General features: G+C 36.1%; 1 protein-coding gene across 1 annotated transcript in view; it reads left to right on the top strand.

Moving 5' to 3' along the window:
* The window catches only part of unc5b (unc-5 netrin receptor B), a 62,184-nt gene that overhangs the window by 45,194 nt on the left and 3,040 nt on the right, over positions 1–13,950 (top strand). Inside the window, exons 3-14 of the mRNA XM_081350170.1 lie at positions 791–934; positions 1,162–1,265; positions 1,581–1,761; positions 2,899–3,066; positions 3,160–3,324; positions 4,549–4,581; positions 6,945–7,139; positions 7,446–7,808; positions 9,082–9,169; positions 9,931–10,099; positions 10,795–11,034; positions 11,137–11,286. Of these exons, the coding sequence (XP_081206296.1) occupies positions 791–934; positions 1,162–1,265; positions 1,581–1,761; positions 2,899–3,066; positions 3,160–3,324; positions 4,549–4,581; positions 6,945–7,139; positions 7,446–7,808; positions 9,082–9,169; positions 9,931–10,099; positions 10,795–11,034; positions 11,137–11,286 (2,000 nt within the window). The remainder of the gene's footprint in view (positions 1–790; positions 935–1,161; positions 1,266–1,580; positions 1,762–2,898; positions 3,067–3,159; positions 3,325–4,548; positions 4,582–6,944; positions 7,140–7,445; positions 7,809–9,081; positions 9,170–9,930; positions 10,100–10,794; positions 11,035–11,136; positions 11,287–13,950) is intronic.

Raw genomic sequence — 13,950 nt, 5'->3', positions numbered from 1 at the left:
ATTGCGCTGGGTGCAAGATAGGGCCCATAAAGTTATACAACATATATGTTGTTTCTATAAACAATCAAAATCTTTAGATCAATAGTTTTATAGTTATGTCGTTTTTAATCCAATTGTGTCATTCGCCATGCTTCAAAGGATTGTAGTTTTTTTCCTCTACAATTTCCCTTTTTTTGTCCAATTTTCAGGATTTTGATTCATTCTCTAGGATGTCATTGTATGCTGTAATATTGTGATTTGTCTTTCAAAGTCATTTATTTAGAAGTGGTTGTCAGCATACTGTGTACTTTATAGTCTACTTGCATGTCAGTGAACATGGCTATGGCCATAAGATCTGTGAGGGAAGCCTGAATCATAAAATGATCAAAACTGTTTCACCCTGTCAGCCCCTATCAAGCTTATTTTTCTTTAGTACTTATAATCTTCCTAATAACTATATTTACATTAGCTTTACATTATTGTAAATATTTTTTATACATTTTTTGTACATTTTATTTTCATGATTTTTTAAAACATTTAAAAAAAAGGTTTATTTTATAAATGTTTATTCATTTTGTATTGATGTTATATTATTATTTTATAATAATATATTTTATTATTTATAGTTTTTATTATATATATATATATTTTTTTATAATTATTTATCTTTTATTATATCTGCCAAATGCATCAATGTAAATGCAACTATTATTTTTAAATAAAAAGCACAGTGTGGGAGCTTGCAATTTCACTCAGTAACACGTATGTTTGAAACTTGATTGATATATTCTTTTCTTTTTCCCTGTCTTAGGTCTGGTAGTGAGAGAAGTAGACATCTCTGTCTCCCGGACGCAGGTAGAGGAGTTGTTTGGGCTGGAGGATTATTGGTGCCAGTGTGTTGCCTGGAGCTCGGCAGGCACCACAAAGAGCCGGCGGGCTTACGTCCGCATCGCCTGTGAGTTTGTGTTCAGCAGCTTATGTGATCTGTTGCTGTGACATGCCTTTTTAGAAGACAGCTCCTGAAGAGAAACCAAGAATTTTGACTATAGAACGCTCACTATTTTTGCTATTGCTACTTAAATCCAGAACACATATGAATAATACTTAGCTTATAATTGAAACAAATGGAAACACTTTTTTGTTGTTCGTTTTGCTTTAAAAAATAATTTCTGTGTTTATCAGACCTAAGGAAGAACTTTGAGCAGGAGCCTCTTGGCAGGGAGGTGCGTCTGGAGCAAGAAGTCTTGTTGCAGTGTCGTCCACCAGAGGGCATCCCGCCTGCTGAGGTGCCATCTCGCCTTCCCATCCTTTCTGTTATTGTCTCAACCTCCATCTGGAGTTTTTTTCAGTTTTTTCAATGCAAAGTAACAAACAAACAAACAGTGATTGATTGCTTGATGTTTACAGTTTTTAGGCTTTGATAAAACTTTCAACCACACAGGATATTTGACACTGTTCAGTTTCATTAAATTACACCTCTTTTGTATTCAGAGCATGGTGCTTTTTAATTTTCTATTCAAATAATTTTAAGTGCAGTTTTTGGTCCAGAAACACATCACTCTTCTACAAACTGAATGGATAAATTTTTTATAATGTCACAGGTGGACTGGCTGAAGAACGAAGAGCTCATTGACCCGGCGCTGGATTCTAACTTTCTAATTACCATCGACCATGACCTAATCATCAAGCAGGCTCGACTCTCTGACACGGCTAACTACACCTGCGTGGCTCGCAATGTGGTCGCTAAGCGACGCAGCAGCACTGCCACACTCATCGTCTACGGTAACCACTTGACCAATCAGAATCCCTGCAGCCATCTGAATCACTGAAAGAATCTATCAAGGGGAAGAGTACTAGAATCACCCCTAGAATCACCCTCTGAAATACCTGATCCTTATTGGTCAGTTCCTGCATTCTACAGTCTATAATAATCGATAACTGTAAATTTGACCAGTGACCTACACTCTGCTACTTTGATGTATTTTGTATTACTCTCTATTGTGTTATTTTTCTTCTCACATAATCAAAAAGTTCAAATAGATACACTACCATTTAAAAGTTTGGGATCTGTAAGATAAAAGAAATGTATATTTTTATTCAGCAAGGATGCATTAAATTGATCAAAACAAAGTGACAGTAAAGACATACAAAAGATTTTAAATAAATGCTGTTCTTGTGAAAAGAATCCTGAAAAAAATGTTTCACGCTTGCCTCAAAAATATTAAGAAGCAAAATTGATAATATTCAGCATATTAGAATGATTTCTGAGGGATCATGTGACACTGAAGACTTGAGTAATGACTACTAAAAATTCAGATTTGGCATCACAGGAATAAATTACATTTTAAAATATATTCAAATAGAAAACATAAATTAAATAATAATAATAATATTTCACAATATTACAGTTTTTACTGTCTTTTTTGATCAAATAAATGCATCGTTGGGTGAACATAAGAGACTCCTTTTCAAAAACATTCAAAAAATCTTACCAACCCCAAGCTTTTGAAACACTAGTGTCCATAACAATATGTCAGCACAAAATCAATATTTCATGTTTATTTATTTGGTAAACACCTGTGTACCACACAGGACAAAATACATTAATCTGGTCATTGTTGCAAAACAAACTCCTTCAGGATGTTTCAAGACCCTCTCTGCTTCAAATTGGGGTCCTGGTCGTTTATGTAATGATAATGTCTGACTGACTGTACATTATCCCTCAGACAATATGATATAATATGCAACTCTCTTGTACATCTTATCCTGCTCTATGGCTCAAAGTGGTTCCTTTTGCATTGCTGCTTGTTTTTCTTCTTCTTTTATAGTCCAGTTACTGTAGCTAAAAGGCTCCATTCTCCTTAGATCAAACTGCATGTCTCATGATATGTATATGTGTATCTGGTTTTCCTTCCTTAGTGAGTGGGGGTTGGTCATCCTGGACAGAGTGGTCAGAGTGCAATGCTCAGTGTGGGCGGGGCTGGCAGCGACGGACACGCAGCTGCACCAATCCAGCACCGCTCAATGGAGGAGCCTTCTGTGATGGCCCACCATTCCAAAGAGTCACCTGCACCACCCTCTGTCCAGGTGAAGACTGACATCTATCACAACTTCACATGACACACTTGTATAACCCCCCACTAACAGATTCACACATGATCCATTTTTGTATTTTCCTAGTGGATGGAGGCTGGACGGAGTGGGCCAAGTGGTCCGCGTGTGGGACAGAGTGCACGCACTGGCGCAGTCGTGAATGTCAAGCACCCCCACCGCGTAACGGAGGACGTCACTGCAGCGGCAGCATGATGGAGAGCAAGAACTGCACAGAGGGACTGTGTGCCCGCAGTAAGTCACATGACCCAGCATCATCAGTGACAAAATGACAACTTTTTTGGAATGTGACTACCAATCTAATGAGTATGTAACAGATATGAACTTGGTCCTTACCTTGGCTATTATAGCTACCTAAAATTAAAACCTTAAATAAAAAAATTTGTTAAATAAAATAAAATAAAATATAAAAAACGTAAACCTCATTAATTTTTAGATAGTTGCTATGGCAACATTGTCCCTTTTTATTTAGTTTAACTTGATGTACTAAAATAACTAAAACTGAAAAAAAAAACACACACATAAAAAAAAATACTAAACTTTAAAGTGTAAATTACTAACACTATTAAATTACTAAAATTTTAAATAAAATTCAAATGAAAACAGAAAATTAAATATATATATATATATATATATATATATATATATATATATATATATATGTATATATATATATATATATATATATATATATATATATATATATGTATATATATATATATATATATATATATATAAAATGGTATTTAAATGGTACTAAAATAATGCTGGTCCTCACATCCTCAGAAATGAGTTGGCACAGGGCTCCGGGCGAACACAGATGGACAGGAGGGTAAACGGTGAGGTTTGGGCAGTCAGACAAAATGTACTTTAATACTAGCAAGTGAAGAAACACATCAGTCATGTGACGGTGAGCCAGATTCATCTTGACAGTGGGTGCTCATCCCAGTGCTGGTTTTGGAAGAGCACAGCTGACAGCAGTGAATACTCTTAGGAGAACATCAATAGTTTGCTCACACACTCACATATGCACACACTGCTCAGCCAGAACACAGTGCAGACTGGAAGTTTTAGTGCGGCCTGTCTGGGCTTAAAGTTGGAGCACAACCCAGATTCCAGCTTTAATAATGCAGCATAGACACAGACACAGACACACACACACACACACACACACACACACACACACACACACACACACACACACACACACACACACACACACACATTCATATATATATATTATCTCCTCACAATTGATTCCTCTCATTCTACAAATGAGTGCCTACCATCCCTTTGATTTCAATGTTTATGGTTTGATGTTTCATTTGCTTGTATTTGCATTTATTGATTATTTGTTCCACTTTCAGTTGCAGTCATCTCTGATCTATGCTCAACTTTGCTCATCCATCCTTGTGTTCATTATTTTCTTTTTTCTTTGTTTTTGCCTTTTTCTAACAGATAAAAAGGTTTCTATTGAACATTCAAGCCATCGTAAGTTTTCATTTTAATAACAGTGTTTTTTTTTATTTGCCATTGTTTTGCATCCACTTTTCACCCTCTCCGTCTGTGTGCCTGGCTACTTATGTGAAAGCAATGAAAAAGCAACTGGAAATATTAATCAAAAAGATGCAATATATTGTATGTATGATGTGTGCGTGTTTGTGTGTGTACTGTTTCGCTCTGTCATTTCTTTCCTGTTCATCTCTAGATGCGCAGCACACTTGTCTTGCATGATAAAACAGAGACATGTGAAATGAAGTGAAAAAAATAGTGGACAGCACCTCACAGTCTGTTTAAATGATCTACAGAAACTTTTTACAGCTTTGGCATTTTTTATTATTAGTATTGGTGATTAACTGGTTGATTGATTGATTGATTGATTGATTGATTGATTGATTGATTGATTGATTGATTGAATAAACAGTCCATTTTAAAATTATCTACAGGCATGAGACATTTTGTGCAGCTTTGCCAGTTGTTTTTTATGATTATATATTTATTTATTTTCTTATCTTTCTTACTAATTTTTATTTTATCAATTTTAATTGATTGTCAATTTAAATATAAAATAAATATAATTTTCACTAAAATTCACTAAAATTGTACAATAAGCTGTCACAATATTTTGGAACTGACATGGAGCACCTACTTCTGTTAACAGGCCAAGTGAACATGGTATTAGCCTGAGAGTTTTAAAATGACCAAATATTGTTTGATTTTATTGGCTTAGCTTCTATATAGGTTTATCATTTTTCTTGATTACCATTTAAATATCATTTTCAGGTGTAAGATGTTGTTGTCCTGTTCAGTATGCAGAGTTATGTAATTTATAAACACGCACACAGGAACATGTGCATACGCCTTCCAGGAAAATGATGTATAATACATACAGTATGCAGCCTTGGTTCAGAAATAGAGTGCTTTTTGAAGACATTGAAGTTAATGACTGTGCATCATACTGGCCCAGAGCGATCAATGGTATAGCTTACTGTTCAAGTGATGCTAATATTCTGAGACCAATGTGACATTCAGCACCAAAAAATAACGCACCTAATTCGGCTTGGTTCCATTTGCTGTAATAAGTTAAGATGGCTGTCAGATTCACTTCCGTCCCTTCACTTGAGCCCTTTTACCCACTCTCAGTCTTCACACGCATCTGCTCTCTTCCTCATTTTCTCTCCTCTTTGTCTCTTGAGTGCAGTACCTACAGTATGTGATCACCTCTATCTCTACTCTCCTCCTAAAGCCTTTTTATAGTATACCAAGGTATGTTGAGACAGGGATCAGTCCCACAGTGGACTTAGATCTACAGCACCCCCAACTGTTCAGACAAGTTCAAACTTTTAGACCCTTTTTATTATCCTCAGACCACCCACAATCTGTTTACTGACCACATAAATAGCAAGCATCACCAGTTACAATCTGATGATTGGCCGGTGCTATGTAACTTCCTGGAATTTTTATTTATAAAGTATTGCATATCCACCTTATTTTGCAACGCAGAAGTAAGCTGTTTTCTGTGAATGTGTGAGACTTCCAATACATTAGCCGCTTTAGACTTTAGTCAGGTTAGACACCATATCGAATTTAAAGCGGATGAAATTGAGGCTGTGAGGGATAGACTTACAGTCTTTACAATGTCAAGCACTGCATAAAGGTCCTAGATCACATTATTGCTATTATAACTCACAACTTTTAAAAGTATTTTATTGAGTTTTTCTCTACTGAAAGTTTTTTTTCTTTTTCGGAAAGATGTTTCGTCAGCTGGACAATCAGTATGTTGTTAAACAACAGCACAATCCATTAAACACACTGTACTTCTATCCCTCACAGCAACATTTTTATTAAATGTCATTAAATAGCGCAACTTTCATTAAATATGGCACTACCCTGATTAAGGTCTATAGGTAAATAACTAGAAAAATAACAAAGTGCAGTAAATGGTTAAACTATTTGTGCTACAAACCAGTGTTTAAATTACGACTATTAAGAAATACCAGTTTGCAATATCAAGCTGCATAATAAGCTATTTTGTACAGCTAAAAACATTCAAGTTACAAACAGTCGCACCCGCACTTAAGTTAAAAATAAGGTGGCTAAACCTCTGTAAATGGTGCATAAAAACAAAACAAAAACTGCAATTGGTCTCTTTACATGCTGTTCAGTGGGCATCTCTTGAATGGAACAAGCTGCAAGACTATATGCTGATAGTTTAAAGTCTGGGTACTAAGCTCTTCTCCTTTTTCCAACCTATGTATTTTCCTTTGTTTACATTTTTGTGTGGCATAATGTATTTATTTACATCAGTGACATGTTTGTATGTATGAGTAAATCTGTACCTGTATGTGTCTCAGCTCTTGGCTCCGGTGCTGGTGTAATGGTGTACGCTGGGCTGGTGGGGGCTTTGCTGCTGAGCGTGATCCTCGTGCTGTGTGTAGGCATCCTGGTCTATCGCCGGAGCTGCCGCCATTTCCACGGTGAAATCACAGATTCGTCATCGGCCCTTACTGCAGCCTTCCACCCTGGCAACTACAAACCGCCACGACAGGGTGAGACATCCGTGTTTCCTCACTTTCTCTTTCTCACTTTTTTAATGTTTCATTCTCACTCCTCTCAACCCCTTCAAGCCAACTATAAACTCTCTTTTTTCCCCGATATATGTTAAGTTTTAATCCTTTCTCCTGCTGTCACCTGCTCTCTCAAAAGTATTTTAATCTGCTATAACTTGTTTATATGGCTCCTCTTTTAAATCCTCTACCCTTTAATACTCTCATTTCTTAGGCAAATCCTCTCTTGCAACTTTGCAGCTAGCCAGAAACATTTCCTTCTCTCTTTTCGCTTCTCTACTTTGTTAGATAATCCACACCTACTGCATCCGACAGCCCCTCCTGACCTCACAGCCAGTGCCGGAACCTTCCGCGGGCCGCTTTTCGCACTGCAGCAGGCCACCCTGGACTCTCAGCATAAGATCCCCATGACCACGTCTCCCCTGCTGGACCCACTTCCTAGCCTGAAGATTAAGGTGTACAACTCCTCTACCATGTCCTCCCTCGAGCTACCGCCAGGCCCGGGCTCTACTGACGGGGAGATCATGAGCCTGAAGACCGTGGGCTCTGGACCTAAAGACTACCGTGGGCATACACTGCCCAGAGAGCCCAGTCACAGTGCCAGCGCCACACTGGGCTCCCTGGGCGGCTGTCTCACCATACCTAATACAGGTAATAGGCTTTAAAGGTTTTATAGGTTTTTATTCCAATAATGTCCACCTCTGTAAGCCCTCATTCTTCCCTCGGGTCATTTTGACACGAAACTTATTTAAAAAAAAAAAAAAGACCCTAGGACTTTTGTCGCACTTGAACCAAAAATACACAAAAAAATGTTTTAGTTGAAATTTAAAAAGTAACAAATGCTCCCCTCTTGGGTCAATTTGACCCCCTTAGGAATGAATGGAATGCGAGGAATGCTTCAGTACACATAGAAAAACCTAAAAATGCTAAAAATTCTAACTAAAAATGCTAAAACTTTACCAAAAAATTATTTTATAATGTCTACATGTGTATCTGAATACATACTGAAGGGAACTGACTTAAGGATCCAGCGGAACAGCTCATTTGCTCCAAATAGAGCTATAAGGCTATCTAGTGGCAAGAGTCATGAAATATCATGTTATATTAATATCATGTTATATATACTTTATATATTTTTTTTTCTCAAGAGGTCGGCAAAGATACCCAGTGTAAGATATTTTGAGCTGAATTAAAAGGGTTATGCATGAAATTGTGAGTTATTTTGAATTTAAGTTGAAAGAATGTTGAGGAATGTGCTTAAATCACTTTTTATTTATTGATTAAATCTAGTATATAAAAAATAACCAAAAATCTTCCAAAAAAAATTGCATTCAAAATATAAAAAAAAAATTATCAAGATGAAAAAAAAAAAAAAAGTATAATTTTAGATCATTTGGGAAAGATGTATTACAAAGTGCAAGGGAAGGATGAGGGTTAGTCAAGTCCTCTTATGTTAGATACATTTGTTAGTTTGTTGTACCAAAAAAAAAATAGTTTTGCATGCCCACACCTGATCCAAGTAAAACAAAATCACTGCGGAGTTATATACTGTATATATGAAGAGTTCAGATGCAAAAGCCTCTAAGTGCCATCTGAAATTTTCTTCTAAAATGATAATTTTTATCAAGCTCATATATTTAAGTTCAGTAATTTCATTTAAATAACAATTAATAGGTAGTTTTCATTGCCATTTAAGTGAAATTACTGAACTTAAATATACAAGCTTGATAAAAATGATCATTCTAGAAGAAAATTTCAGATGGCTTTTGCATCTGAACTCTTCATATAATGAATTTTTATATGACAAAAAATATTTAATTCAAATTTAAGCTCACATTACAGTGCAAAAATACTCTGAAAGTATTTAATTAAAAATCTATATTGTTTTAATTTTTTAACCTCTGTTCCCCCTTCTCCCTGCCAGGGGTGAGTCTGTTGGTTCCACCAGGGACGATTCCTCAGGGCAAGTTCTACGAGATGTATCTCATTATAAACAAATGGGAGAAAACAACGTAAGTCAGCCACTTAAAACAGTTTCTCAGTGCCCTGCCCCCATCCCACTGTCATTTCCCGACTTATAAAACTTGCATTTATCTGTCACTTTGTGCAGTTGCAAACAGTTCAAAACATCTCGACAGTCCTTGCAAAGCAATATTGACTGCAGAAAAGCTTTGACCCCTGTGGCAGCATTTGAAAAAAAAAAAAAACATTTAAAAAATATGACACAGCAGAAAAACACAAACAAACAAATATGTCTTGAATGGTTGTCTGAGCTCTGACTTTTTTGCTGAGGCTCTCTCTTTTTTTCTTCTTCTTTATTTATAATTTACTGTTTTTGTTTTATTGTCAAATATGAAATATATATATCTATTGCCGTGTCATCAAAGCTTTCAGACTGCAAGCTTTGTCTTCCTCTCACCATTTGTAGGTGCCATACATTTTCTCAAAACCTATAAAAAAATATTGTTAGAGCCATAGCTCTGGCTTAGCATGTCTTTTTTGGCACAGCACCTTGGTGCTCATGTGGTCGACACAAGTTTGAATCTGGCATGCAGCATTTCTGTATCCCACTTCCCAATCTTTCCTTTCCACTATCATTATAAGTACAAGTGGCAAAAAAGATAAAAAATAAATGAAAAACAAACTATGTCTAATGTAATATTACTCAAAATAAATGAGGACAGAATTTGGGATGTTGTGTTTTTGATGTTGTACTTAATTTGAGTTGCATGGATGTCAGGCTGCTCACCTCTTGCTCTGTGTTTTGTGTCAGGTTGCCATCAGATGGTAGTCAGACGGTATTAAGTCCGGTGGTGAGCTGCGGACCCTCCGGCATGCTGCTGAGCAGACCTGTAATCCTCAGTCTGCCTCACTGTGCCCAGCTAGAGCCCCCAGACTGGACCCTCACCCTCAAAATGCAGAACCATCAAGGCTCCTGGGAGGTGAGCATAATGTCTGAAAAATGAGAGTGGCTATAGATCATTGGATAATGACAGAGAATCAGTGAAGGATGAGGCTGGATAATTGAAAGAGCAAGAGGAATAATGAGTGTTAATGGATGACAGGTTAAATCAGGATAGTATATACTCTTGACAGACATCACATCATTAAACATACCCCCGGTTTCACAGACAAGGCTTAAGCACTAAAATGCACTAAAATGCAATGAGAGCAACTTGCTTTGCTCTCATTGTTTTGTCTCAAGATGCACACCAGTAATGTTTCTGTATTTATTCTAAGGCATGTTTATAAAACCTACTTAAATGTCCTAGTTGAACTAAAGCCTGATCCTGACTTAATCTAAGGCCTGTCTGTGAAACCAGGGCTGAATCCAAAATCGCCCCCTATACCCTCAAATAGGGCGTTTTCTGAGGGGACAGCCATTTGCAGTGGTGTCCGAAACCATAGTGGATGTTATTGAGCGCACTTATTCAATCCCACACTGCACTGCAATAACGAGTGTAAAACCGATGTACGCTCAACGGCTGTCCGAATTCGCTCACTTGTTTTTATTCACTTCTTCAAGTGAACAGTATTAGTGAAATAACGTAGGGAATAGTGAATGAGGGTTTAGTGGGCGATTTTGGATTCAGCCCAGGCCATTGTGTAACATTTTTATTTTCCTCCCATCCACTAGGAGGTGCTAACTGTGGGAGAGGAGAGTCTGTCGTCTCCCTGCTACCTACAGGTGGAGGAGCAAAGCTGTCATATTCTGATGGAGCAGCTGGGGACGTATGGTCTGGTGGGACAGTCGGCTCCCCCTCGGCCAGCCTGTAAGAGACTGCAGTTGGCCCTCTTCGCTCCTCGGGCCCCGTGCCTCTCCTTGGACTACAGCCTGAGGGTCTACTGTTTACAGGACACCCCACATGCCCTTAAGGTCAGTCTGCCTGCCCCACTTAATGGGCCTTCCCAAGTATACTTTACCAATAAAATGTTTCGATTGAAAATAAGTATAAATCTTGTCTTTATCTTATTGCAGGAAGTATTAGAAGTTGAGCGAAGTCTGGGAGGGGTTTTACTAGAGGATCCCAAACCCCTCCTCTTTAAGGACAGTTACCACAACCTGCGGCTATCAATCCATGACATTCCTCATTCACATTGGAGGAGTAAACTCCTGGCTAAGTATCAGGTGAGATTGTTATTGGTTATATGGTTAGAATTTAGAATTTCTTCTTGTTTTGCTTGGTTTAAAGTATTAGCTTGCTCCATCTGTGAAACGACTTCTATTTTTGTCACAAATCCCTCTTAGTTTTCAATCCCTCTCCTCCAAACACCTGTGGCCGGTTGCATAAACTGCTTAGACTAGTCTTAAAAAGTTAGTCTTTATAAAAGTTAGTTTCTTTGAAACGGAAATGTATGAGTACCCCTGGGCTATCTGCTATGAAGGACTAAAAATGACAGAACGAAAAATAAATAAATAAATAAATAAAAGTAGAAATAAATAAATAAATGCAGAAATAATAGTAAAAATAAATACATTTTGGTAATATAAATGGCTATTTCTGTATTTTTACATGTATTTATTTATTTATGCATTTCTATATGTATTTATTTATGTATTTATACATTTATTTATATATTTATGTATTTATATATTTATTTATTTATATATTTATATATGCATTTATTTATATATTTATTTATTCCTACATTTAATTATTTCTGTATTTCCACATTTCTACATTTATTTATTTCTGTATTTCCACATTTCTACATTTATTTATTTCTGTATTTCCACATTTCTACATTTATTTATTTCTGTATTTCCACATTTCTACATTCATTTATTAAGCCACGCCCCCAAACGCGATGAGCCAATCACAGTACGCATAGCTAACCCAATACACTTGGACGTTCTCTGCTTCCTCGTCCACTGCAATGCATTGCAGTTATCAGTTTTCATTCGTTTTTATGGTTTTTCTTGTCATTTTGGCTTTTAAACAGCGTGTGTGTGTGATTTTGGTTGGGTGACAGTTGTAGGTTACAGTTTGACAAGAGTTTACAGTTTGACAAAAGCACAATGTTGTGTTTTACACAAATATAAGTAGGCTAAACACTTTGCAGTTTTAATGATGTCCTGTATGAACAAAATGACGGAGTATGTTTTTATGTTTCCACTGTTCGATCGCGCCCGTGCCTCTCTCTGACACACACACACACATTCCAGCAATGCAATCTTGACATCGCAGCCTGTTCATTATTCTGCGCTCCCACCAAACGCGAATAGAGCGTCAAATTCGCGCGTATCCGCGTCTAGTTCGACGCTTGAACATTTTGAATCCAAAGCGAATAGGACACGCGTATAAAGCGAGCGTTTGAAGCGAAATAGCACCAAACTATAACGTTTACACTGTGAACTGTAAATCTTTGTTCTGGAGCTGAAGCTTATCGGCCTTCTCAACAATAAAATTATTAATATAACCCTCCAATGCATATTTAAGGCCCTTTTGGTGACATCGAGATGATATATAATCTTTCTGTCTCCAAAAAATCATCAATTGCCTCCTATGAAATGTCTCCTACTGTGACAGCTGCTGTTACCGAATGTTGACTGAGTGAGTGGAGGGGGCGTGGTTAGCCATTGGTCAATTAGCATACATGCGCAGGGAAAAATAAATGTAGATATGTGGAAATACAGAAATAAATAAATGTAGAAATGTGGAAATACATAAATAAATAAATGTAGAAATGTGGAAATACATAAATAAATAAATGTAGAAATGTGGAAATACAGAAATAAATAAATGTAGGAATAAATAAATGTATAAATAAATACATATATAAATATATAAATAAATAAATATATAAATACATAAATATATAAATAAATGTATAAATACATAAATAAATACATATAGAAATGCATAAATAAATAAATAAATACATGTAAAAATACAGAAATAGCCATTTATATTACCAAAATGTATTTATTTTACTATTATTTCTGCATTTATTTATTTATTTCTACTTTTATTTATTTATTTATTTATTTTTCGTTCTGTCATTTTTAGTCCTTCATAATCTGCTAGTTGTTCAAAATAGTTCTTAAGACGGTCTTAAAGGGATAGTTCACCCAAAAATGAAAATGATGTCATCATTTACTCACCCTCATGTTGTTCAAAACCTGAGTTTCTTTCTTCTGTTGAACACAAAATAATATATCTTGAAGAATGCTGGTTATCAAACAGTTGACGTTAGCCATTGACCTCCATAGTAGAAAAAAAATACTATGGATGTAAGTTACCGTCAACTGTTTGTTTACCAACATTCTTCAAAATATCTTCCTTTGTGTTCAGCAGAAGAAAGAAACTCATATAGGTTTGGAACAACTTGAGGGTGAGTAAATGATGACATCATTTTCATTTTTGGGTGAACTATCCCTTTAAGTGGCCAAGTTTATGCAAGTGGCTGCTAGTTCCTGTCTGCATCTGATGCATCATAATTACATCAGATTACAGAACTGGAATGAGTTGCAAATGGAATTTCATGTTAACTTTAATGTTCAAATTAAAGAAATTAATACTTTTATTCAGCAAGGATGCATTAAATTGACAACTTACAGTAAATACATTTATAATAGTTCAAAAGCTTTTGATTTCAATTAAATGCTGTTCTTTTAATCCTTAAAAAAATTGCACACAACTGTTTTCAACATTTGGTAATAATAATAAATGTTTCTTGAAAACACAAAACAACATATTAGAATGATTTCTGAAGGATTATGTGACACTGAAGACTGGAGTAATGATGCTGAAAATACAGCTTTGCCATCACAAGACTAAACTGCATTTTA

This window comes from Scardinius erythrophthalmus (assembly GCF_964197995.2).
Source record: "Scardinius erythrophthalmus genome assembly, chromosome: 21".
Classification (NCBI taxonomy): Eukaryota; Metazoa; Chordata; class Actinopteri; order Cypriniformes; family Leuciscidae; genus Scardinius; species Scardinius erythrophthalmus.
The sequence above is the reverse complement of the archived record's forward strand: the minus strand, read 5'-3'. Positions and strand labels throughout refer to the sequence as shown.